Here is a 27,110-nt window from a genome sequence, read left to right as displayed (position 1 = left end):
TGTTTGGTGAAAACTGGTATACAGTATCCTAGTGTTTCACTCTCATATGTACAGTCAGAGCTTTACTGCAATTGATATGCCTATACCAAGAACTACAGGTCACAGAACTAACTTTTAATTCATGCGAAATTTCAGTGTTTGTCACAAATTTACAGTAGACTCAAGTTAAACTACAGTTTGCCTACCAATGTTCCTGAGGAGGCACCAAGTTTGACATCAGTCTGTTGTACAGGGAACCTGTGTTCAATCCCCATCACTAATAGTATTTCTCGTTGGTAGGTCAAATGGATCTGGGCCTAATTAGACCAGCGAAGACAATTGAAACTCAACCAAAAGGGAACTAGGGGATCTGGTTTCATAAGCTGGCATTCATGACATACATGCTGGTGTGCTAACCATCTGCTTCTTCAAGACTGCCACCTACTAATGCCCTATGCAGAGGGTTAACTGGTTAGCATTGTGTAATCTTCTGGACCCAATCACAGAATTATCTGCAGAAATTATGCAGCGACTCAGCATCTACGCTATATGGTGAGTAGTAACTATCCTTCTCATTATATTGTTTCAAACTACCCCCAACTCATATCAACACTGAATTTGCCACACAAATGAAAAGGTGTACAAAAATAATCAAACAAGTATATTACAAAAAACGAAAAACTTTATGAAATCAGGTGAGAAATGTATCCAGCATCCAAATGTATATATTACAAAAGGCTGCCTCTTTGTTGGGATAAAATATATTTCTTGCAATAAATAAATAAATGACATGGACTTGAACAATGAGGAAGAAAATTATACATCACCCACACATGGCTCACAGTTTTTGCCCAGATATAGTCAATGGAAATTGAAGGTTACTTGCAAGACAAACTGACAAATTAAGAAGAAATGACAGTACAAGTAAAATATTACAGCCTTTATACAATATGTTTAATGCTAAATAACAGCAGTAAACACCATTAATTATTTGAGCACAGTGATTGTAGCACATAGATTGGTCTCAGTCAAACCCAACTTCTGAACCTTGACTAGTATCTAGAGTAAGGGAATCAGTGGTTCCTGCTGCACCATCCATACCATCTTCCTCTTCTTCTTCTTCCTCGACTTCCATTTCATACAAGCGAACATTTCTTCGACTTTCTGAGAGGATTACTGCAACCTGAAACAAAATTATATTGAAGGAACAGGTCCAACTGTTAATATGAGTCACGAAAAAGTCACACTACCTAGGAAAAGAACCACATAAATACATACATTGTGATTTAATTTACAGAAACTGCAAGTGGAGAGAGGGGGAGTGGGAGGGAGTGGGAGAGGGGGGCAGAGGGAGGGGGGGAGGGGGAGGGAGAGAGAGAGAGAGAGAGAGAGAGAGAGAGAGAGAGAGAGAGAGAGAGAGGGAGAGAGGGAGGGAGGGAGGGAGTGTGGGAGAGGGGGAGAGAGAGGGGGGGACAGAGAGATATCAAGAATGTAGGAAAAAGACATTGCTACTTACTATAACTAAGACATGTTAAGTTGCCGACAGGCACAGTTAAAAGAGACTTACATAGCTTTCGGCCACAGCCTTCCTTAGCAAGAGAGAAATGCACACCATTCATACACACAAGCAAGCACACCTTATACGCACATGACAATCAACTCTGGCACCTCAGGCCAGAATGCAACTATCGCATGGGATGCAGGCAGCAAACAGGAGGGGTCAGGGAGAGAGACATACACTGGAGTGTGCAGAGACTAGAATGCCAACAGGTGCAGCATCAGGAGGTTGTGGGGCATGGAGATGGGGAAAAATGGAGAAGAGCAGGGAAAGATGGGTGCTTGCATTGGCAGAGGGCGGCAAATACAAAGGATGGCAGGCGACAATGGGGAAGAGATGACAGGACAGAGTGGACGGACACTGTTGGATGGAAGGTGTGGGGACAGTACATTATCGTAGATTGAGGCCGGGATAATTACGGGAGGAGAGAATGTGTTGTAAGGATAACTCCCATCCGCACAGTACAAAAAAGCTGGTGGTGGAGGGAAGGATCCAGATGGCTCAGTTAGTGAAGCAGCCACTGAAATCAGATATGTTATGTTCAGCTGCATGTTGTACCACAGGATGGTCTACTTTGCTCTTGGCCACAGTTTGGCGGTGGCCATTCATCCTGGTGGACAGCTGGTCGGTAGTCATACCAACATAAAAAGCTGTGCAATGACTGTAGCACAGCTGGGAAGTGACAGGCTGTTTTCACAGGTGGCTGGCCCCTGATGGGATAGGATAAACCTGTGTGGCAGGACTGGAATAGGAAGTGCTGGGTGAGTGGATTGAGCAGATATTGCACCCAGGTCTTGTATCTGTCTGCAACTCAAGTGACTTCTCCTCTATTATTGTAGGAGGGGAGGGAGGGAGGGAGGGAGGGAAGGAGGGAGAGAGCATGGGGGGGGGGGGGCATATAATGGAAATATTTCTATTGCATTGGGTGTGGAGACCAATATCTTAAACTGTAACTTGGAATGCCTAGTCAATAAAGTGTGCAAATTAATTTTATCTCTAATTTTACAGCCCCCTCCCCCCAATGAATCATGGATCTTGTTGTGATAGCTTGTGTCTCTAAATGATACAATAAATGAAGCCATTTGTGACCATGTTGGAAAGCTATTTGTGGAGAGGCTACACTATGCTATAGTTCCTGAGAAGTGGCAGCAGCCTTTCCAGTAGTTAAAAGGGAAACAGTCTGGATCACTGACTAATCAGGACTTGTAATATTATCCAAACAAGGCCTTGTTGTACTAAAGAGAGGGGAATCTACAGCCATTATATTTCCTAAAAACATGTAACTCTCATGTGCATTGTTCAAAGTTAATGGCGGCATCCTCCCAAATAAAAAAGTCCCCCAGTTGCAATGTTAGACTCTTATGTAGGTAGGTACACAATATTTGAAATGAGAAATTGTTATATTGAAGTAGGATATAGTAGAAATTAGTGAAGTGCAGTGACAGGAAACAAGGAATTTCTGGTCTGGTGAGTATTGTGTAAAATCACATAGTGGTAATGCAGGAGTACGTTTATTATGAACAAGTAAATAGGAATGCTGGTGCACTACTATGAAGAGCATTGTGGATAGCTCATGATAACCCTTCAAGTGATAAAGAAACTGAAATAATATATATGTTAAAAGAAATTATTCTATAATCAACAGACAAAAATTTGAGATGGGGGACTGAAATTTGATAGTGGAAAAAGGAAGGGACAGAAAATTAGTAGGACAACATGGTCTGGAGGAAAGAAATTAAAGAGGAAGCCACTTTGTAGAATTTTGCTTAGAGCATCGCAAATACTTAGTTTAAGAATCATGAAAGAAGGTTATAGGTGGAAGAGATGTGGGGGGATCATGAAGTTTCAAGCTAAGGCTGAAAAAATTATAAAAAGTAGACAGCTATGGAGATAGTACCTGCATTAGCTGACTGATATAAAATGTGAAAGGACAAATCAGAATGGTTAAACTAAAAATACAAAGCTGTAGAAGCAAGCACTGTTACAGGAAAGTTAGGTGCCACTCATAAGAAAGTTAAAGAAACCTTTGGAGAGAGAGAGAAGCAGCTGTACGAACATTAAGAAAAAATAGAAGGCTGAATGAATTATATACGGTATTCACATTCGGGGAGAAGAAATTTGAGAACAAATTAAAGCAAAACAAGGATAACTGATTTTAGTCAAATTAAGCCAAGTTATGCTGAGTAAATCAGACTAGGAAATAAAACAATAAAAGTAGTACAGGAGTTTTACTATATAAGAAGCATCTGGCAGAAGTAATGAGAATATAAAATGCAGAATGGCAACCACACAGAAAGCTTTCCTGAAAATGGGAAACATATTAACATCAAACATAAATTTGTGTGTTTGGAAGACTTTTCTCAAAGTATTTGTTTGACTACAGTCTTGTGAATATGAGCTGGGACACTCATGTAATACTTTTCCAAAGCCACCTTTTTTGGTGTTTATCTCTGTCTCACTGAAGCTCTCATCTAAATCTCAGTCCACACGAAACCAACCAATAAGCAACAATACCTCCACTTTAGCCCATAATAGCCCTTTCAAAATAAAAGTTCCCTTCCCTGCATTCTACCTATTCACGGCAAAGATATTTGCTCCACTCTCGAATTGCTCAACATCTATGCCAACAACCTCCATCAGGCTTTTCTCTCCTACAACTACCTCTAAGATCTTTCGATGAACAAATCTCCTGGGGAATGTTCTCCTATCACACTCTGAAAAAGAGAATTCCCAACACCAAAAAATCTCAGAAGGATACCTGTTGTCACCCAGTACCACCTGGGTGGGGTTAATGAATTACTCTGCCAGACTAGGACTTTCTCAAGCTGAGCCTTGTTTCACTGACTGATTGGGGGAAGGGAGGGAAAGGGGTGTTATGGGACTGAACAGCGATGTCATCAGTCCCGTACTTCAAAAGTTATGTGCGCAAAATAGAGTCATCTGCGAAAAGTGAACGGATCCAGTCAGAGGTGTCAAACTATAAAGTGAGGAAGCTAAAAACACAAACATTAGAAGGCATAAAAGGGTAGGTCAAATCTAAAAACTGGAAAAACCGAGGGATAAAACAGTGGTCATTACAAGGGGGACTGGCCAAGGGTCCCAGGCCCAGAAAACATGAAGAGAGACCCCAAGCACAACCAAACTGCCCCTGCTTCAGGAAGAAAGCAAAACCTTATAACTGAAAATAAAAACTACTTTCATGAAGGAAACTTAAGACCAGTTCAACCATCTGTGAATTGTCTGGTAATATTAACAACAAGGAATCTGGAAGGTTGTACTTGGTACGAAAGGCCAAAAGAAGGGGTCATTCCGCCAATATATCAGAGACAGTCAGTCTGACTCCACACCCACATTGTGCAGTTGGCTCCTTGCGCAAGATAAATCAATGGGTCTCCCTAGTATGAATGATGCGCAGATGGCATGAGACAGTGGACTCCTTCCAAGAGGAGCAGAAGGAAGAGTGCCAAACTGCAGTAGTCACCTTGATAACGTGGAGTTTGTTACTGAGAGCATTAGTGCACCAGATGTCATTCCAGTCCAGGGCAAAAAGAGATTTGATGTGAGTCCACATATCTGCACCTGGAAATATGAAAGGGAATGCTGAGCCTTTAAATGAGTTCATCTCTCCCTGATATCCTCTCCACACTACTGACTACCACCTTTACTCTATCAAGCTCTGTAGCATCCTTCTCAAACCGTAAGATATTCCCAGACAGTCATCCTTATCCTGAGGTACTTACCCCTGCAATCATTTCCACTACAAAATCTGTCCCTTGCACCCATCCACCACCATTTACTCTGGTATCACCACTGGCAATTGCTGAAACTTTAAAGCCAGAATAAAATGTGAAACCATACTTGTTGTTCACCACCTAACGTGTTCACTGGCTACTTTGTACATATGAATGAACATCACTGAACTGGCTGAATGCATTAATGGATAAAGAAGAAATGTCTGTCCTGGAACAATTTAGCAGACAATAGCTTAGTATCCTCCACAGCTTGACAAGAAGGACCTGAGTGGCTACAGTATTACACTGACCATTTGGGACCTCCCACGTGGTAATAGCTTCCTTGAATTACAGAAATGGAAAATCTTTCTTCAAGATGTACGTGCACCCTACCACTCTCCTGGACTTTTGCTAGTTAACTTACACAACCCCCCAACCTTTGCATTTTTCTGTACTTCTCTATTTATTAATTTACTCAATAATTTATTGTTATTTTTCACTTTTTTGTCTTTTGACGATAGGAGGAAATATAAAAATGCAGGAAAGGAAGCAAGAAAAAGGGAATACAAATGCCTAAAAAATCCATAATTTTAATCAGTCATGGTAGCAAAATACTACCAATGAATTCTTTACAGAAGAACGGGAAAACTGGTAGAAAGCAACACTGGGGAAGATCAGTATGGATATGCAGGAACCTGAGAGGCAATACTGAACTTGCAATAGAATTTGTAAACTTAAAAAAAGCTTTTGACAATGCTGACTGGAGTACTCTCTTTGAAATTGTGAAGGTAGGAGGGGTAAAATACAGGGAGTGAAATGCTGTTCACAACTAGTACAGAAACCAGATGGTAGTTATACGAGTTGAATGGCATGACATGGAAGCAGTGATTGAGGAGGGAGTGAGACAGGATTGTAGCCTATTCCCAATATTATTCAATCTGTCCATTGAGCAAGCAGTAAAGGTAACCAAAGAAAAATTGGAGTAGGAATTAAATTTCAGGGAGAAGAAATAAAAATGCTGAGATTTGCCGATGACACTGTAAATCTGTCAGAGACAGCAAAGAAATTGGAAGAGCTCTTGAATGGAATGTACAGTGTTTTGAAAAGAGGATCTAAGATGAACATTAACAAAAGCAAAACAAGAGTAATGGAATGTGGTTGACTTAAAACAGATGATGCTGACAGAATTAGATTAGGAAATGAGTCACTAAAAGTAGTAGATGAGTTTTGCTAATTGGGCAGTAAAATAACTGATGATGGCCAAAGTAGACCAAAGAAGAGAGGATATAAAATGTAGATTGGCAAAGGCAAGTATAACTTTTCTGAAGAAATGAAATTAATTATCATGGAATATCGATCCAAGTGTTAGGAAGTTTTTTTCTTAAAGTATTTGTCTAGAGTGTAGTCTTGTATGGAAGTGAAACATGTACAATAAACGGTTCAGACAAGAAGAGAATAGAAGTTTTTGAATTGTGGTGCTACAGAATACTGCTGAGGATCAGATAGATAGAACATATAACCAATGAGGTGGTTCTCAACAGAATTGGGGAAAAAAGATAACTGTGAGATAACTTCATTGAAAGAAAGGATTGGTTGACAGGACACATTTTGAGACCTCAAAGGATTACCAATTTAGGACTGGAGGGAAGTGTGGGGAGTAAAAATTGTAGAAGGAGATCAAGAGATGAATATAGTAATCAGGATCAAAAGGTTGTAGGTTGCAGTACTTATTTGGAGATGAAGAGGATTGCACAGGATAGTCTTGGACTGAAGACCAAAACAAGCACATCAATTAGTTTCCTCTCTATCTTTGCTTTTCTCCATTTTCCTCCTACTTCTTTTAAGTGCACTATTCATTTCACTTCACATTTATCTTTCTCTTACTCAGTCCTCCCTCTCCCAAAATCTGTGGACTGAAGCTGGCACAGTGCTTGCCAGTGTACTATCTTTGATCTCTCAATCTTCTGATACATCTCTCTTCATTAGTTTGCCCTCATCTTGACAGCAGGTGGTCCCTCTCAATCTGAAATTTGAGTGACCTGCCCCTCTCCTCCTTAAACTTCCCCAATTCCTAACTTTTTTCCTCCCAGAGGAAGACACTAACATTTCACAAGACCTGGGATAGTTGTTTCTACTTTTATGAGCCCAATCGACAGTACTTTGAATTTTGTGTCATGAATGATGCACACAGGGGTGCTAGAAAGGACTTGGGAGCAGATGTAAGGAAACTGCTAAGAAAACAATGTGCAATGAGGACACAATATGGATGGAGCCTGAGGACAGTTGCAAGGTATGTACATGGGCTTATAAAATAACATAAGAGAGGGAAAGAAGGATGTGTGTAAATCATATCGAAAAGGGATGGCAACAAGAGCAGAAAACGAAACAGGACGTACAGTTAAGTAGAAGACAAGGACTAGCAGAGATCAAGGCTCAAAAGTTTGGAGGCCCCTCCTAATCACAACCACCTCCAAAGTGGGTCATACCTATGTGGAAGCCTTGCATGAAATGGCTGTTCAAATCATCCGTTCAGCATATTTTATTTTAGTATGGTGATCAGTATATCTGGCCGCATTAGCAAAAAGATCACCTGTTAAGGGGCACTAGCAACGTATTTCCCATATGAGTGTAAAACATGCCAAACTGAAACACTTGATTATCTACTGCACACCCCATTTTACCTTCTTATTCCATGGGACTACAAGGAATTTCACACATAATCTTTTACTTACAATAGCAGCAGATCAGTTTTATAAGTCTGAAATTTCGTAAAACGAGCCATGGTGAGCGTAAGATAAACGACTTTCAACCAGTTGCAGGCCTGTGTGATTGTAATCTGTCTGTGCCAGGTTTGGTTCAGTTTGAGTCTTTAATGCATCACTAGTAAACATTACATGTTTTGGACAATATTAGAAAAAGAGTAGATTGCTATACAATGTAAAGATGGCTGACTGACTTGCAGACAAGCATAACGAAAACACTGTTACACATAGCTTTTGGCTTTCCAGTCAGAACTGTGGGTGTAAGTCATCAGGTATGTGTGAGGTGTGCTTGCTTGTATGAATGTGTGTGTGTGCTTTCTTTGCTGAAGAAGGGATTTGGCCAGAGCGGTCATTCCATGTCAGATAAACGCAGAAAAGGACCATTTTCTACCTCACCGTCTCAGATTTTCTTAAAATTTGGCACATGTGTACTGTTGGTACAGAATTAAAAAAATATGAACTTTTAGTGATATATGTCATCTGATTTCTGAATTACAGAGCTGTAAAGTTATCATAAATGTGTGACAAAGCAAGGTGGGATATTTTTACTTCCCCTCTTGTTTTGCCATCTGCCTTCTTAAAATTCATTTTTTCACTTTTAACTAATTACCTTTAACATGCGTGAGTATAATTTGCATTTTCATAAAAGAGAAAGGTTGGCCCTCAGTTTTAAAGAATATAACAACAGGTCTAATTTTGCGCTTAGTTTTATGTATGTTCAAATGTGTGTGAAATCTTATGGGACTTAACCGCTAAGGTCATCAGTCCCTAAGCTTACACACTACTTAACCTAAATTATCCTAAGGACAAACACACACACCCATGCCCGAGGGAGGACTCGAACCTCCACCAGGACCAGCCGCACAATCCAGTTTTTATGTATGTAATTGATTTTATAATTTATTTTGACTGTTACTAGTTAATATCTCTTGTTATAGGGTGAAATCAGTAATTGTTTCATAACTTAAAATCTATTGTTAACCTATAAATAAATATAAATTCTGTACTAATTATAAACATTTGGCTCTATTCAAAAACATGTTAGCGAAGCCAGCCCTTAATTAATTTCAAAGTAATTACCAGTTTTGTCCAAAGGATTGTTTTCATAACTATATCTGTTAATTTCATCATTAAACAAATAATTCGGCCTAACTCTTGTGGAAGAAGAAACTGTTAAAATGAAACAATTTTTTGATATATGCAGTTAATTGAATGAGGTATGTTTTAATTGTGATGTCTGTAAATTAAACATCGAACAATGTGTAATTTCAGTGCCTTTTATTGTGATGATATATAAGGGCCCAATTTTTGGTGCCTCGACAGTCAGTCCACAGCCAATTTTCAAACAAGAAATCCGTAATGGTTAGATCAACAACAGTGCATCTGTGAAATACGTGTAACACAATTAGGCTATGTGTTAAAACAATGACAGTGTCTGTTCAATACATAGCATTTTATTCTGCAAGAACTGTGAACCGTGTGGTTAGGTGTATACTGCTCGTAGATGTTCAACAGTAAACTATTGTAGCAGTATGTTGACATATGCCTGCAAACTATTAATGAGGTTTCTAGAAAGTTAACCAGTAGTGCACTGGCCATATTAACTGTGTCTATTGGGGGGTTGTGAACAGTGAAAGTAAAGAACTATGAAAGGCAACTGTGCAACTGTCGGATACATCATTTAAAGTAGTCAGTATTGAACTCTCCCCCCCCCCCCCCCCCCCACCTACTTTTTCAGCTGGGTGAGGAATATTGTATGTGGGCACAATAAACTAGGGCTCGCAAATTTTGAATAATGAACTCAAGAACAAACGAAGGAAGTGCAACAGCCAATCAGTGCATGGGTTTAGCTGTGCAGACGATGAATCAAGATGACAACCGCAGCAGCAGGCAAGTGAATAAGAATAAGGTAATTTCATAGCAAAAGCTGTTTCATATTAAGTGATACATAATGAGTGGCCTTAACAAACAAGACAGTGTGATGGGAGACAAGGGACAACATGTGATTGGTTCTGCAGACAATAGTGGTTATTAATCAGACATGAATGTAGCTTTGATTGACGGGGAAGAAAGTCCTATTGTAGATGAAATGATAAAAGCGTCATCTGCAGTGTATGGGTAAGATGAGCGAAATGGACGAAAACAGTACTGAAGTGGATGAAATCTAAGTCTAAGGAGAAGGAATCTGGTAGCGAAAGTCAGCAAGGGCAAAAGTTTATGGCAGATGGAAAAGTGGAAGTGATGTTAAGGCAAATTATGAGTAGTTTGAGTAATATGAGTATGACAGAAGACATTAGTAGTATGAAAGAAGACATTAGTAGGATGGAAAATAGTATGAAAGAATACATTAATAGTGTGGAAAAGAAAACTGATAGCATCAGAACTGACATAGTTAGCTTAAAGGATGATGTGAAGAAAGAAATTAAAAGGAGATTAAGGTACTCAGCTCTAATATTTCAGAATTAAATAACCGGTTGAGACGGTAGCTAAAGATTGTGATGAAAAGATAAAGAAAGTAGTACATAACACTAATGAGAAATTAACATTGATGGGTAGTAAATGTGTAGAAGAGAGAAAGAAACACTGTGATGAGTATAGTAGGAAGGTGGAGACTTCCGAGAAACATAGTAAAGATGAAGTAAAAGATGCCAGGAAATTTTGTGCTGAAAATAAGATTAAACTTGAGAACCAAATTGGTCAGATTAAAAATGATTTTAAAACAGAAGTAGAAATCAGGTGTGCAGTAGTGGTAGAGTAAAAACTGGAAAAAGTAAATAAAAATGTACATTCAAAATTGGCTGAAATAGAGAAAAAGATGGAAGAGGTACAAAATCTAAATCATAGAGTATGTAGTGTCCCAAACAGTCCTTCATGTGTTAGTTGTAAGAAATTTAATAATTTTGAACCATATGGGGAAGTGCATCCAATGGATTTCATTAGGGAACTTCATGATTTGCCAGAAACATGGAATGACAAAGAGAAAATGTCATTTGTGAGAGGCTTTTTGAAAGGGAACACTTATGGATGGGCAGCTCAGGTAGCTGATAGCTGTACTTCATGGCAAACCTTTGAGAAACCATGTTTAGATGAATAGTGGTCCAAAGAAAAGCAGCAGAGAATTTTGAGTAAATTTTGGGGAGGAGAGAGATTTGACTCTAGAAAGGGCACTGTGAAAGGTTTCTGTAAGCTTTGGATAAACAAACTGAAATATTTGGACAAAGAGCTAGGTAGTGAATCAATAATTACAGGTTTAGAAACTAAGTTGCCTCAGAAAATTAGAGAATTGCTTGTACCTGCCCCCAGGTATAACTTTAGTGATTTTTTGAATTATGTTGATAAAGTGGAGAAGGTGAAGCCCTCAGTGGAAGATCGTAGGAGGAATTTTGATGACAATTATCAATGAGGGAGAGAATTTCATATAAATAGGATGAACAGGACTAATTACAGTAGAAATTCAAGGAATGGTTGGGTGGAGGATAACCACAATGGACACAGAAATGATAGGAGAAATTCAAGTAAAAGAAATGGAGGAGATGATTTAAATTCTGGATCAAACCGTTTAAACTAGATAATGCTCCAGTTTTGGCTCGCACTAGAGCAGGTAGTGATGATGAGCCACTTGTCTATAAATTTGCTGTAATCACAGGTAAGGGTAATGTAAATTATAGTAGTAAGATACGTGTAAATTCTAATTCTAGTGAGATGTTGAATGATGGTGTGGGTAGCAATGTTTATCCTGTAAAAAGAGAGGAGGAACTTACTATAACATGCATTGAACCAGAAGTAAGACCTACAAGCAAGTAGGGGTTCGACATTCTGTGTTGGCTTCATTATGTGGCGACAATGCTTACCCCAGATGTCCGTCTCATGTTTCGTGTTTCCTGAGGCATTCAAACTCTTCTCCTATCCTATCTGTAGTTTATAAGTGAATCAGAAACATTCTATCTTCTACTTTCATGTGATTTTGTACAGCAGGATACTTAAGTATAGAAATATTTTAGAAAATGTTTCTCCAGTATTATCTATTTATGTTAGGTTAGTGATAAGTAAGGGAGTAAGAGGATGGAAGACAGTAAATTGGTGTCATGGCTAAGGAATTTCTGTCAAAGAGGTAAGGTAAACAGAAAATGAAAGGTGTCAGCGTATGTGGAGGACAATTAACATCTGAAGTAATCAGCTCAAGTGTGAAACTAGTATAATTTGGTGCAGCATCAGGGGCAATATGCAGTAAAAACCATCTTGAATACTTGGTCTTAACATTAATAGTGGTATGGTAGAAGTGTTTATGTTCAGTGCAGTCAGTATATTGAGATAACTATCAACCGACAGAAGTGTGTCATGGTATAGCCTTTCCTAACATTAAGGAATTACAACTTTAAACATAGTTGCCTGGAGTAATGTGTGGAAAAAATAAGCCAGAGTTGTATGTATATCTACTTTCAGGATGAAATCTCCAGCAATTTGATGGAATACAATGAGATAATAGTTTTTCTAAGTGATAATTTTGTCTGATCGGCAATGAGAGTTAAGTTTGCCTTAGCATAAGGATCTGTTACTGTGGAGTGTTTTTCAGTAGAATCAATTTGGCAAAGGATAAGCTGAGCAGGTTTCCTGTCAGAAAGGTCGACAGAAAATTATCAAGTAAAACAGAACTGAGATCTGTCATCACCAAAGAAAGCATTGCAGGCCATCTGCAATTCCTCATCTATATAAGCAATTTCGGAGACAATCTGAGTAGCCCTCTTACATTATTTGCAGATGCTGCTGTCATTTACTTTATAGTAAAGTCATCAGAAGACAAAACAATCTCAAGAAACCTAAACCTTACTGATGATTCTGTTGTTGTTGTTGTTGTTGTTGTTGTTGATGATGATGATGATAATGTGTGTTGTGTAAGAGGAGTAAATGTTGGCTGATGTTTTTATGATGTTCAAAGGTTTACAAAAGCACAGTGACACATATGTTGTAGCCAGAGCAGTCATATCAAAATAATTACTTCCGTCTAACACTATGCTTCATATGCCATTCTCCCTCCGTGTGTTACGTGTGTGTACACTTGCATCTATAGTCCACTCTACACTATCTTTTGTTTTACATATGTACAAGGATGTAAAAGTGATCTTCAAAATGGTTCAAATGGCTCTGAGCACTATGGGACTCAACATCTTAGGTCATAAGTCCCTAGAACTTAGAACTACTTAAACCTAACTAACCTAAGGACATCACACACACCCATGCCTGAGGCAGGATTCGAACCTGCGACCGTAGCAGTCCCGCGGTTCCGGACTGCAGCGCCAGAACCGCTAGACCACCATGGCCGACTAAAAGTGATCTTCCTCTGCTGTACATCTCTTTTGCATTTCTTCATTTTCTACAGGAAAAGTCTATTTAATATCACAAATGAGCTAATGCCAGAGCTAAGTAACAAAAACTATCTACATACATACTCTGGCAAGATGTTTATAGTGCTGATAAAGTAGACGATAAATATAATGCTTTCCTCAAGACTTTTCTCGTGCTCTTTGAAAGTTGCTTTCCGTTAGAACGATCAAAACAGGGTACTAGCACAAACAGGCAGCCTGGGTGGCTGACTAGAGGGATAAGAATATCCTGTCGAACAAAGTGGCAATTATATCAAAATGTTAGAAACAGTCAAAATCTAAATGCAGCAGCCCATTACAAACAGTATTGTAAGGTGCTTAAAAAAGTTATTAGGAAGGCAAAAAGTATGTGGTATGCAGACAGAATAGCAAAGTCTCAGGATAAAATTAAAACCATATGGTCAGTCGTAAAGGAAGTGGCTGGTCTGCAGAGACAGGTCTAGGATATAGAATCAGTGGGTAGTGGGAATGTCCGTGTTACTGATAAGTCACATATATGTACAGTATTTAATAATCACTTTCTGAATATAGCAGGTGAACTAAATAGAAACCTAGTCCCAACAGGGAATCATATAGTGCTCGTAGAAGAAAGTGTTCTGAGACTGTTACGTGAAATGCTCCTCCATGATACTGACAAGAGGGAGATTGAGTTAATAATTAAATCACTAAAGGCCAAGAACTCTCATGGATATGACGGGGTATCTAGTAGAATACTGAAGTATTGTTCTATGTATGTTAGCCCAGTACTTAGCCATATCTGTAACTTTTCCTTTAGGATTGGTAGGTTTCCTGACCGATTAAAGTACTCGATAGTGAAGCCACATTATAAAAAGGGAGACATCGATAATGTTGACAATTATAGACCTATTTCTATGCCATCAGTGTTTGCTTAAGTTATTGAGAAGGTTGTATATACAAGGTTACTGGAGCATTTAAATTCACATAATTTGCTGTCAAATGTACAGTTTGGTTTTAGAAATGGTTTAACAACTGAAAATGGTATATTCTCTTTTCTCTGTGAGGTTTTGGATGGATTAAATAAAAGGTTGTGAACGCTAGGTCTTTTCTTTGATTTAATGAAGGCTTTTGACTGTGTTGACCACAAAATATTACTGCAGAAGTTGGACCACTATGGAGTAAGGGGAGTAGCTTACAATTGGGTCGCATCTTACTTTAAGAACAGAAAGCAGAAGGTAATTCTCCGCAATATTGAGAGTGGTAGTGATGTTCAGTCCCAATGGGGCACTGTTAAGTGGGGCGTTCCCCAAGGGTCGGTGCTGGGGCCACTGCTGTTTCTTATTTATATAAATGATATGCCTTCTAGTATTACAGGTGATTCAAAAATATTTCTGTTTGCTGATGACACCAGCTTGGTAGTGAAGGATCTTGTGTGTAATATTGAAACATTATCAAATAATGTAGTTCATGAAATAAGTTTGTGGCTTGTGGAAAATAATTGGATGCTAAATCACAGTAAGACTCAATCTTTACAGTTTCTAACTCACAATTCAACAGGAACCAATATTTTGATCAGACAGAATGGGCATATTATAAGCGAGACGGAACAGTTCAAGTTCCTAGGCATTCGGATAGATAGTAAGCTGTTGTGGAAAGCCCATGTTCAGAACCTTGTTCAGAAACTAAATGCTGCTTTATTTACCATTAGAACAGTATCTGAAATAAGTGACAGTTCAACACGAAAAGTAATCTACTTCGTATATTTTCATACGCTTATGTCATATGGTATTATTTTTTGGGGTAATTCTTCTGATTCAAAAAGGGTATTTTTGATTCAAAAAGGGTAGGCTGTTCGAGCCATATGTGGTGTAGGTTCGAGAACCTCTTGTCGACCCCTGTTCAATAGTCTGGGAATTCTGATATTGCCCACACAGTATATATTTTCTTTAATGTCACTTGTTGTTAGCAATATTAGCTTATTCCCAAGAGTTAGCAGCTTTCACTCAGTTAATACTAGGCAGAAATCAAATCTGCATGTGGAATGCACTTCCTTGACTCTTGTGCAGAAAGGAGTGCACTATTCTGTTGCATCCATCTTCAATAAGCTACCACAATAACTCAAAAATCTTAGCAGTAGCCCAAACACTTTTAAGTCTAAACTGAAGAGTTTCCTCATGACTCACTCTTTGTATTCTGTCAAGGAGCTCCTGGAAGAGCTGAAAAATTAAGCAAATTCCAGTGTTACATTGTTAATTTTCTTTATTTAAACTTACGAATTGTCGCCTGAATACATCTCTTATATTTCATTTTATCTGTTTCTACTATCGTGTTATAATTTCATGTATTGACTCGTTCCATGACCATGGAGACGTCTCCTTAATTTGGTCCCACGGAACAACAAATAAATAAATAAAATAAAAAACCACTGTGATGTTCATGGCAGAGGGTAGTGAGTATGGTATCACATGTCTTCTCATTACAGTCATGTCTGGACTGCAGGAAGAATGCCTCTGTATACACTGTAAGTAGTCTAACCATGTCTAATAATCCCTACGGAAGTGGTAGGTATTGAGCTGAAGAATATCTCTACATTCTCCACTTAGTTGCAAAAGTTAATTTCAGATATTCTTAAACAAGGTTACATATTATTACTTAATTGTGGGATTATCACCAAGAAGCTACCTAGTGAGATACAAGCAGTTTTTATAGTGTCTCATGCATCATACAAACAATATTTTGAAGTGAAAGATCATGACTAAAATTCTATTACTTTGTTGCATAAAAATGAATAATCATATTGCTTATTTTCACAGAAACACACATATGTAATACCTTGCGTGAGCCAGATACCGCAAAACTCAGTGCTGCCATATTCTCGAGATCACGAAGGGCGCCTGCCTCAAGAAGGGCAACAACCTCAACTGTGGGAACAGCATCAAGCACCCGAGACCCTGCACGATTTTCCTGGTCTGTCAGCTGCAGAGCTGATCCTGAAGCGATTCTCGAGGGCACTTGTGCATATGCTGCCTCTCCATTCACACGCTTTAACAACACTGACAATGTCTCTGGCAGATAGAACTGCACATCAAGTACAAGCAGTGTTCCTTCACCAGGCTTTTGGAAATTAAGTTTCACACACTGAGATGGCTCTAAGGTCATATTCGCCGTTGGTACCTACAAAATGAACAGGAAGAAAAGTATTAAGTATTAGTGTTTTAATGTACCGGGTGATCAAAAAGTCAGTATAAATTTGAAAACTTAATAAACCATGGAATGATGTAGATAGAGAGGTAAAAATTGACACACGTGCTTGGAATGACATGGGGTTTTATTAGTGGGGGGGGGGGGGGGGGAGTTCACAAAATATCCGACAGATGGCGCTGGACAGCAAAACGTCAGTACTGCTACCGTGACGGGTGAGAGATACACCGATATGTTACAGAATCGCATCATCCCCAGCCTGGCTGATACACATGAAAGATCTCTTGCGCGCGCCGTTTGGTGATGATCGTGTGCTCAGCCGCCACTTTCGTCATGCTTGGCCTCCCAGGTCCCCAGACCTCAGTCCATGCGATTACTGGCTTTGGGGTTACCTGAAGTCGCAAGTGTATCGTTATCAACCGACATCTCTAGGGATGCTGAAAGACAACATCTGATGCCAATGCCTCACCATAACTCCGGACATGCTTTACACTGCTGTTCACAACATTATTCCTCGACTACAGCTATTGTTGAGGAATGTTGGTGGACATATTGAGCATTTCCTGTAAAGAACATCATCTTTGCTTTGTCTTACTTTGTTATGCGAATTATTGCTATTCTGATCAGATGAAGCGCCACCTGTTGGACATTTTTTGAACTTTTGTATTTATTTGGTTCTAATAAAACCCCATGTCATTCCAAGCACGTGTGTCAATTTGTACCTCTCTATCTACATTATTCTGTGATTTATTCAGTTTTCAAATTTATACTGACTTTTTGATCACCTGGTACGTAGAAGCTTAAAATTAACAATATGAGAAAACAAGCAAAGTTTGGCTAATTCCCAAAGTCAGATCAGAAATTTGTAACATATATATATCTTTTCCATATGGATTTCTTTTCATTTTTAATAGTTCGCACATGTATGTAGCAATACAGTACAACTATGAAGCTGAGGTCGAAAGTTGCTGAAGTGGGCAAAGGTGGATGGTAGTCTAAAATTTAGATGGTGGATGAGTGTGTAAAAATGATACAGTTTTCTTGGGTTAAGAGATACAAATAACTTTAAAGTCTTTTGAAAAGGAAAATTGCAGGACTATGTTGTGAAAAGAATGAATGAAGTAGTGTCAAGTGCACACAGAAAGAATACAGGTGCATTTTGTGAAAATAATGAGACTATTTTTACAATAAGTTGTGTCTATATGTTTATACATGTATGGACTGGTAAGAGAAAAGTAATAACTGCCAGGTTACTCAGTGCGGGGAGTACAGACACACACAGACATGCGGAGTACTTTTGAACACATTTCCTGAAAACTGCCTTGAGCAGATAGTTGGGCAGCAATGGAAATATCTTAGACCTTGTAGCTACACACAGGCTGGAACTCATTGACATCATCAGTATAGAGATGGGGATTAGTGAACATGATGTTACAGCAACTATGGTTATGAAAGTTAATAAATCAGTCAAGAAAGCTAGAAGAGTGTTTTTTCTAGAAAGAGTAGATAAGCATTTGTTAGCATCTCACTCAGACAGCGAACTGACATCACTCAGTTCTCGTAAGATGGACACAGAAGAATTATGGACCAAGTTTAAGTAGACTGTAAATCATGAGCTGGAGAACTATGTACCTAGTAAATGGATTAGGCACAGAAAAGACCCACTATTGATCAACAACAAAATTCGGGAAATGCTGAGGAAGCAGAGGCTATTGCACTCTCAGTTCAAAAGAGAACATGCAAGTGATGGCAGGCGAAGTTTGTAGAGATTCATGCATTTTTGGAAAGATATATGTGTGTGAAGCATACCACAACTACCACCATCACACCTTAGCAACGGATTTGACACAGAATACACACAAATTCTGGTCCTATGTAAAATTGCTAAGCAATTGCATTGCTCCACCCAGTCACTTGTTGACCAGTCGATGTGGCAGCTGATGGTAGCAAAATAAAGGCTGAAGTTTTAAATTTCGCATTTAAGAAATCATTCACACATGAGAATCATACAAACATAACCAGTGTTTGACCATCAAACAGACTTCTGTATGGATGACATAGTGGTAAGCATTCCTGTTGTAGAGAAACAACTGAAAGAGCTGAAAATAAATAAGTCACAATGTCTGGATGGAATCTCAATTTGGTTTTACAAAGAGTACTGTAGAAATTGGCCCCTCATCTATCTAGCATTTATTGTGAGTCTCTCACCCAATGCATAGTTCCAAGCGACCGAAAAAGTGCAGGTGACTCTTGCATATAAGAAGAGGAAAAGAACAGTCTTGCAAAATTACACACCAATATCGCTAACATCGGTTTGCTGCAGAATCCTTGAACATATTCTCAGTTTGAATATAATAAATCATCTTGAGACCGAAAATCTTATGTCCACAAATCAGCTTGGTTTTGGGAAGAATTGTTCATGTGAAAATCAGATTGATATTTTCTCAGAGACAAGGGTCAGATATGACTGCTATTATTTAGTATAGACATAAATGATCTGGCAGACAGTATGAGCACCAATCTGTATTTGTTTGCTGACAATGCTGTGGTGTTCAGGAAGATGTCAAAGTTGATTCACTGCAGGAGGGTACAAGAAGACTTATACGAAATTTCTAGTCGGTGTGATGAATGGCAGCTAGCTCTAATTGCAGAAAAACACAAGTTAATGCCGATGGGTAGGAAAAACAAACCTGTAATGTTCAGATACAACATTGGTAGTGTCCTGCTTGACACCGTCATGTCATTTAAATATCTGGCTGTAACACTGCAAAGTGATATGAAATGGAACAAGCATGTAAGGATTGTGGTAGGGGGTGAATGGTCAATGTCAGTTTATTGAGAGAATTATGGGAAAGTATATAATTCACTTACATAAAATAAGAAGACAAGTCACCAAAATATTTTATAGCAAGGTGTAAATAGTACACAGAGGTGACAAATATCATGCGATACCTCCTAATATCATGTTGGATCACTTTTTGCCCAGAATAATGCAGAACTCGACATGGCATGGACGCAACAAGTTGTTGGAAGTCCACTGCAGAAATATTGAGCCATGCTTATTCTACAGCCATCCATAATTGTGAAAGTGTTGACAGTGCAGTATTTTGTGCACAAACTGATATCTCGATTATATACCATAAATGCATGATGGCATTCCTGCTGAGCTATGTGGGTGGCCAAACCATTATCTCAATTTGTCCAGAATGTTCTTCTAACCAAGAGAGAACAACTGTGGCCCAGTGACATGGTGTGTTGTCATCCATAAACATTCCATTGTTGTTTGGGAACATAAAGTCCACGAATGACTGCAAATGGTCTCCAAGTAGCCGGACAGAACCATTTCCAGCCAATGATCAGTTCAGTTGGACCAGAGGACCCAGTCCATTCCATGTAAACACAGCCCACACCATTTGGAGACACCACCAGCTCACACAGTGCCTTGTTGACAACTTGGGTCCAGACCTTTGTGCGGTCTCCACCTCACTTGGGCCATACCATCAATTCTTACCAACTGAAATTGGGACTCATCTGACCAGGGCACGGTTTTCCAATCAATATGGACACAAGCCTAGGAGAGGCGCTGCGGGATATGTTCATCGAATATCCCACATTGATTTCTGCAGTTATTTCATGCGAAGTTGCTTGTCTGTTAGCACTGACAACTCTAAGCAAACACCACTAGTCTTTGTTGTCAAGTGAAGGCCATTGGCCACTGTGCTGTCCGCGATGACAGGTAAGGCCTGAAATTTGGTATTCTCGACACACTGTTGACACTCTGGACCTCTGAATACTGAATTCTCTAATGATTTCTCAATTGGAATGTCTCATGCATCCAACTCCAGCTACGATTCTGCGTTCAAAGTCTGTTAATTCTTGTCGTGCAGCCATATCACTCCAGAAATCTTTTCATATAAATCACCTGAGTATAAATGACTGTTCCACCAACGTACTTCCCTTTTATACATTGTGCAAGCGATACTGCTGCCATCTGTATACATGCTGATCTCTATCCCATGACTTTTGCCATTTAGTGTAAAGGATCAGAAAAAAAGGTCAGCAGAATTTTTATAGTACGGTTCAAATAGTATACTAGTGGCTATTGGTTACCACTTCATTTCTTTCTGTATACCTTTTCAATAGTTTTGTTGGTTTTGTTTGTTTATTTTATCTGTTTCTTCCATTTTCACTATATTTATGTGCAATGTTTTTGTCTTGGATCTGTGATTTCCATCATTTCCAGCACAAATCATTATACCACTTATCACCAGCTTCTCATTTGTAACAGTACTTTAGAACTAAGATTTCAGATGTTAATCTATTATTACTTTCCCATATTGACTACATTTTATCCTTCTCCTCTCTTGAATTGCATGGTTTTTCCTTCTTTCATTGATTTATCATCTTCCGCCTCATCTTTCAGTTACCTCTCCTATATCCTGACTCTCTTCTTCTCTGGACATTCAACTTACTTAGTATGTTCTGGAAATTAGTTTCATCTTTCTGTCTATCAGTATTAGTCTGACTGTTGCTGGTATGGTAGTCTGTAAATAGGTATCCAGCTTGAGTTACTTACCTTACTTAGCAGGCGTTTCCATTGACCAGCAGTTGCCTGTTCTCAAATGCCACAGATTTCTATCCTGCCAATCCTCTTCTGATAGACCTCTTCTTTCCATGGCTTTGGCTGTATTTCCCCTTGTTGTTGCCCTCGGCCTCCCTCAGCTCCTTCCCCCTGGTGAAGACTAGTGGAGCAGACATTGCGGCCATTGTTGTTCCTTCATCCATCAGACTTGTTCATACCATCACAGTGCTTGATCATCAATCCTATCTGTGACTGGTTCATCCACATCCTACTCCATTCTTACAGGGTGTTTGTTTTACTTGAAATAACTAAACATCTCGAAAACGATGCATCATACAAAAAAATTTTAATATATATTCAGATTCTATGGCAAAAAATACATATGGTTTACTCAGACAATAGTTCCCACTCAATGCTAGATGGCACTGTAATCAGCAAATATCAAGTGAGCCTGTTTTTGCAATTAAGAACCAACACATTTGATTCTACATTTCATTTACAATATGAATTTAAATCTTTGTGTTCTAATGGTTGATACTGGTGTTCAAACATTACCTGAGTGTTGCAAATATTGAACTGAATTGAATTTTATTTTATGCTGTAGGATTCCATGGTGTACACTGAATGCACTTGTAATACAGGACACATCAAAAATAGAAAACATTCATTATAACATACTTCCTACCCAATTTTCTTAGTCTAACATCATTGACCATAAGTAACAATATGAGTTCTGTTCAAAAAATCGCGGGACATTCATAATTTCGTGCCATTGGTGGGTTGGAGCGAAATGCGGTTGGCATCTCTGCACACACCTGCATTTAATGTACAACTGCCAAAAGTTTCATTGTTGTATGTCTGTTAGTTATTGTTTAGTGCTGTATTGAGTAGAATGTTGTGTTGCATTAGTTTGCAAATTTCAAGATGGAAGAGGTAGAGGAGAAACGCGTCTGCATTAAATTTTGCGTAAAACTCAAGAAAACCTTTATAGAGACAAGCCAAATGATTCAGGAAGCCTATGAAGCTGTACTCAGTGATAAAAATGGTTCATATGGTTTAAAAATGGTCGGATGGAATTAAATATCACCCTCATTCAGGATGCCCTTCAATGGCTACCGATGATGCTCATGTCATTAGTTCATCACGAATTCATGCCACAGGGACAAACTGTTAATAAATTGTACTATTTCCAAAATGACATTTTCACTCTGCAGCGGAGTGGACACTGATATGAAACTTCCTGGCAGATTAAAGCTGTGTACCAGACAGAGACTCGCCTTTTGTGGGCAAGTGCGCTACCAACTGAGCTACCCAAGCACGACTTACACCCCGTCCTCACAAATATACTTCTGCTAATGAAAGGCAAAGGTCCCGAGTTCAAGTCTCGGTCTGGAACACAGTTTTAACCAGCCACGAAGTTTCAATGGTAGTATTGCGACTTGCTGTGATGCAATGTGAGAAGGAAAAACTGCCGGATAGGTAGTGAGGCAATTTGGGGATCTTGCATCACGATAATGCACTCGCACATTCATCCCTGTTGGTGTGTGATTATTGCGCGCGCACGTGTGCGTACACACACACACACACACACACACACACACACACACACACACACATACACACTCTTCCAAAGCGGAAAACAGCGTTGAAAAGATGAAAATTTGTGACAATAGATGAGATAAAAGAAAAATCGCAGACAGCACTTCATGCAATGCAGCAAGAGGAGTACAAAGACTGCCCCCACATACAAACTTAATATGATGAGTACTCTTCAACGCTATAAAATTCCTTTTCTACTATATAGTCTTTAAGGTTCCTTTAAAATTTAGTGTCATGTACATTGTCGCACAGCTTTTTAGGCAAACTGCTTAGTAATACGATACCTGATTACTGGAGTCCTTTTTCATGCATTCTCAGTCAGTGGCGTGAGCTTCATATGTCATTCTCCATCCATATGTTATGTGTGTGTACACTAGCATCTGTAGTCCACTCTACACTATCTTTTGTTTTATATATGTACAAGGATGTAAAAGTTAAAATGCCTAGTCTTTCGAAGGGGTTTCTACATGTTTCAGAAGTCTTTCTTCTTAATATGGTCACGATTGCTTTTTTTGTATTGTGAACACCCTTTTTATTTCTTGAATGTTTGAGTTCCCCACACTATCAGTCCATACAGCACGTATGAGGAAGAGTCCATGGTACACTGTGCACAGACGCTGTTTGTCTGCATACTGTGACAGCCGCCTCATTATGAGTATGACAGAGATGAGTTTCTTACAGACAGAATAAATATATTGTTTCCATTTAAGCTCATTCTCCACAGTAATACCTAAGAATCTAGTAGATTCTACTTCTTCCAGTCACTCCCCTCAAAACCCGCCATCATGGTGACTGATTTTGGTGTGTTTTTCCCTCCACCCACAACAGTGGCCGCTACACAGCTACCGGCGGAATGCAAAACACAACCACTGTAATACATCTAGATCTACATCTACATAAATATTCCGCAATCCAGCATACGGTGCGTGGCGGAGGGTACCTCGTACCACAACTAGCATTTTCTCTCCCTGTTCCACTCCCAAACAAAACGAGGGAAAAATGACTGCCTATATGCCTCTGTACGAGCCCTAATCTCTCTTATCTTATCTTTGTGGTATTTCCGCGAAATGTAAGTTGGCGGCAGTAAAATTGTACTGCAGTCAGCCTCAAATGCTGGTTCTCTAAATTTGCTCACTAGCGATTCACGAAAGGAACGCCTCCTTTCCTCTAGAGATTCCCACCCAAGTCCCTGAAGCATTTCCGTAACACTCGCGTGATGATCAAAACTACCAGTAACAAATCTAGCAGCCCGCCTTTGAATTGCTTCTATGTCCTCCCTCAATCCGACTTCATAGGGATCCCAAACGCTCGAGCAGTACTCATGAATAGGTCGTATTAGTGTTTTATAAGCGGTCTCCTTTACAGATGAACCACATCTTCCCAAAATTCTACCAAAGAACCGAAGACGACTATCCGCCTTCCCCACAACTGTCATTACATGCTTGTCCCACTTAATTTCGCTCTATAATGTTACACCCAAATATTTAATCGACGTGACTGTGTCAAGCGCTACACTACTAATGGAGTATTCAAACATAACAGGATTCTTTTTCCTATTCATCTGCATCAATTTACATTTATCTATATTTAGAGTTAGCTGCCATTCTTTACACCAATCACAAAACCTGTCCAAGTCCTCTTGTATCCTCCTACAGTCACTCAACGATGACACCTTCCTGTACACCACAGCATCATCAGCAAACAGCCACACATCGCTATCCACCCTATCCAAAAGATCATTTGTGTAGATAGAAAACAACAGCGGACCTAGCACACTTCCCTGGGGCACTCCAGATGATACCCTCACCTGCGATGAACACTCACCATCGAGGACAACGTACTGGGTTCTATTACTTAAGAAGTCTTTGAGCCAATCACATATTTGGGAACCAATCCCATATGCTTGTACCTTAGTTAGGAGTCTGCAGTGGGGCACCGAGTGAAACGCTTTCCGTAAGTCAAGGAATATGGCATCCGTCCGATACCCTTCATCCATGGTTCGCAAGATATCATGTGAAAAAAGAGCAAGTTGCATTTCACAGAAGCGATGCTTTCTAAACCTGTGCTGATGCATGGACAGCAACTTCTCTGTCTCATGGAAATTCATTATATTCTAACTGAGAATATGTTTGAGAATCCTGCAACAAACCGATGTTAAGGATATTGGTCTGTAATTTTGAGGATCCGTCCTTCTACCGTTCTTATATACAGGCATCACCTGTACTTTTTTCCAGTTGCTCGGTACTTTACGTTGGGCAAGAGATTCGCCATAAATGCAAGCTAAGTAAGGAATCAATGCAGTAGAGTACTCTCTGTAAAACTTAATTGGAATCCCATCAGGACCTGGCGATTTATTTATTTTCAACCCATTCAGCTGCTTTACAACCCCAGGGATGTATATCACTATGTCCTCCATACGGGAATCTGTACAAGACTCAAACGGCGGTATGTTTGTACGATCCTCCTGCATGAAAGATTTTTCAAATGCTAAATTTAAAATTTCAGCTTTCGTATTGCTGTCTTCCGTTGCCAGGCAAGACTGATCAGTGAGTGACTGGATGGAAGCCTTCGACCCGCTTACCAATTTTTCATAAGACCAGAATTTCCTTGGGTTTTCAACAAGATCTTTTGCTAAGGTATGACGGTGGTAGTGTTTGAATACTTCGCGCATCGCTCTTTTTACAGCAGCACGAATCTCTACTAACTTTTTGCCTGTCCTCGTTCTCCCGATCTTTCTTGTACCGGGAGTGCAACTGTCTTTGCTTCCTGAGCATTCTCCAAATTGCGCTGTGAAACCACGGTGGGTCTTTTGCACCCGTAACCCACTTTTTCGGCACATACTTGTCCAATGCGTGATTTACAATGTGTATAAAATTTGCCCATAATTCTTCCACGTCCATGGTACCGGAAGTAAATGAAGTAGATTCATTTACTAAGTGGGATGCTAATAACTGCATATCTGCTCTTTCTAGTAAGAATACTCTCCTAGCCTTCTTGACCGACTTTTTAACTTTTGTAACCATAGTCGTAATGACAACATCATGATCACTAAACCCTGTCTCAACACTGACACCGTCAATGAGGTCTGATCTGTTCGTGGCTACCAGATCTGAAATATTTCCATTACTCGTTGGCTGTCGACTTAGCTGCTCAAGACAAGTTTTCGGATAATGTGTTCAAAAGTAATTCACACGACGGCTTGTCTGTACCACCTGTAATGAATCCATAGACATCCCAGTCTATACTAGGTGGGTTGAAGTCGCCTCCGACAAATATAGCATGAGCCAGGTACTTCTGTGATACAGAGTGTAGACTCCCTTTGAATGATTCTAGAACTGTCACGGTGGAACGTGGTGGCCGGTAATAACACCCAACAATTAACTTTATTTCTCCTAGCCCTGTTAAACGTGTGCAGATAACTTCACAATCACACTCTACTTCGACCTCAGTAGCCACAATATTTTTGTCAACTGCAATGAAGACACCACCTCCTATGGTGTCTAATCTGTCTTTCCGATACACATTCCAACCCTCACTAAATATTTCAGAACTTCCTATCTCAGGGTTCAGCCAGGTCTGCCCCGAGAATAATTTGTGCGCCACACGCTTCCTGGAGGGCAGTAAATTCAGCAACTTTATTCCGAACACTCTGAAAATTTACTGCTAATATCTTGATAGCTGAAGTGTCTTTACACTGAGTGCATCCTTATTTCCCTGCCTGCACGTCGACTGGTGAGTGTTCATCAGGACACCTCGCACTACTGCCTAGCCTAAAAAACCCTCATGTGCACGCCACAAGTACTCTGCTACCTGAGTAGCCGCTTCCTTTGTGTAGTGCACCCCTGACCTATCTAGGGGCGTCCTACAATTCCCCACCCAATAGCGCAAGGCTAGAAATCTGCAGCCAAGACCGTCACAGAGTTGACGAAGCCTCTGGTTGAGACCCTCCACTCAGCTCCAAACCAAAGGACCCCGATCCACTCAGGGAACAATGCTGCAAATAGAGAGCTCTGCTTGCACCCCGCGTGCGAGGTCAGCTGTCTTCACCAAATCCGCCAGCCGCCTGTATAAACTGAGGATTGCCTCAGAACCCAAGCGACAGGCATCATTGGTGCCGACGTGAGCAACTACTTGCAGACGACTGCACCCCATACGCTCGATAGCCTCAGGCAAGGCTGCCTCCACATCTTGGATGAGGCTCCCCGGCAGACAAACCGAGTGCACGTTGGAATTATTTCCAGCCCTGTACGCTATTTCCCTAAGGGGCTCCATCACCCGCCTAACGTTGGAGCTCCCGATAACCAGCAAGCCTTTGCCCCCGTGTGCCTGATCGGGCCCTGCTGAAGGACCGGCCACCCG

At 39.8% G+C, this 27,110-nt stretch overlaps 1 protein-coding gene across 3 annotated transcripts in view; it reads right to left on the bottom strand.

Moving 5' to 3' along the window:
* Window positions 1-643: 643 nt before the first annotated feature.
* The window catches only part of LOC126199012 (anaphase-promoting complex subunit 4), a 154,668-nt gene continuing 128,201 nt past the window's right edge, over window positions 644-27,110 (bottom strand). For all 3 annotated transcript variants that reach the window (XM_049935693.1, XM_049935694.1, XM_049935692.1), the window contains 2 exons: window positions 16,202-16,543; window positions 644-1,162 (listed from right to left, as the gene is read on the bottom strand). In XM_049935693.1, the coding sequence (XP_049791650.1) occupies window positions 1,004-1,162; window positions 16,202-16,543 (501 nt within the window). In that variant the 3' untranslated portion in view covers window positions 644-1,003. The remainder of the gene's footprint in view (window positions 1,163-16,201; window positions 16,544-27,110) is intronic.

The sequence above is a fragment of the Schistocerca nitens genome, chromosome 8, assembly GCF_023898315.1.
Source record: "Schistocerca nitens isolate TAMUIC-IGC-003100 chromosome 8, iqSchNite1.1, whole genome shotgun sequence".
NCBI lineage: Eukaryota > Metazoa > Arthropoda > Insecta > Orthoptera > Acrididae > Schistocerca > Schistocerca nitens.
The sequence above is the reverse complement of the archived record's forward strand: the minus strand, read 5'-3'. Positions and strand labels throughout refer to the sequence as shown.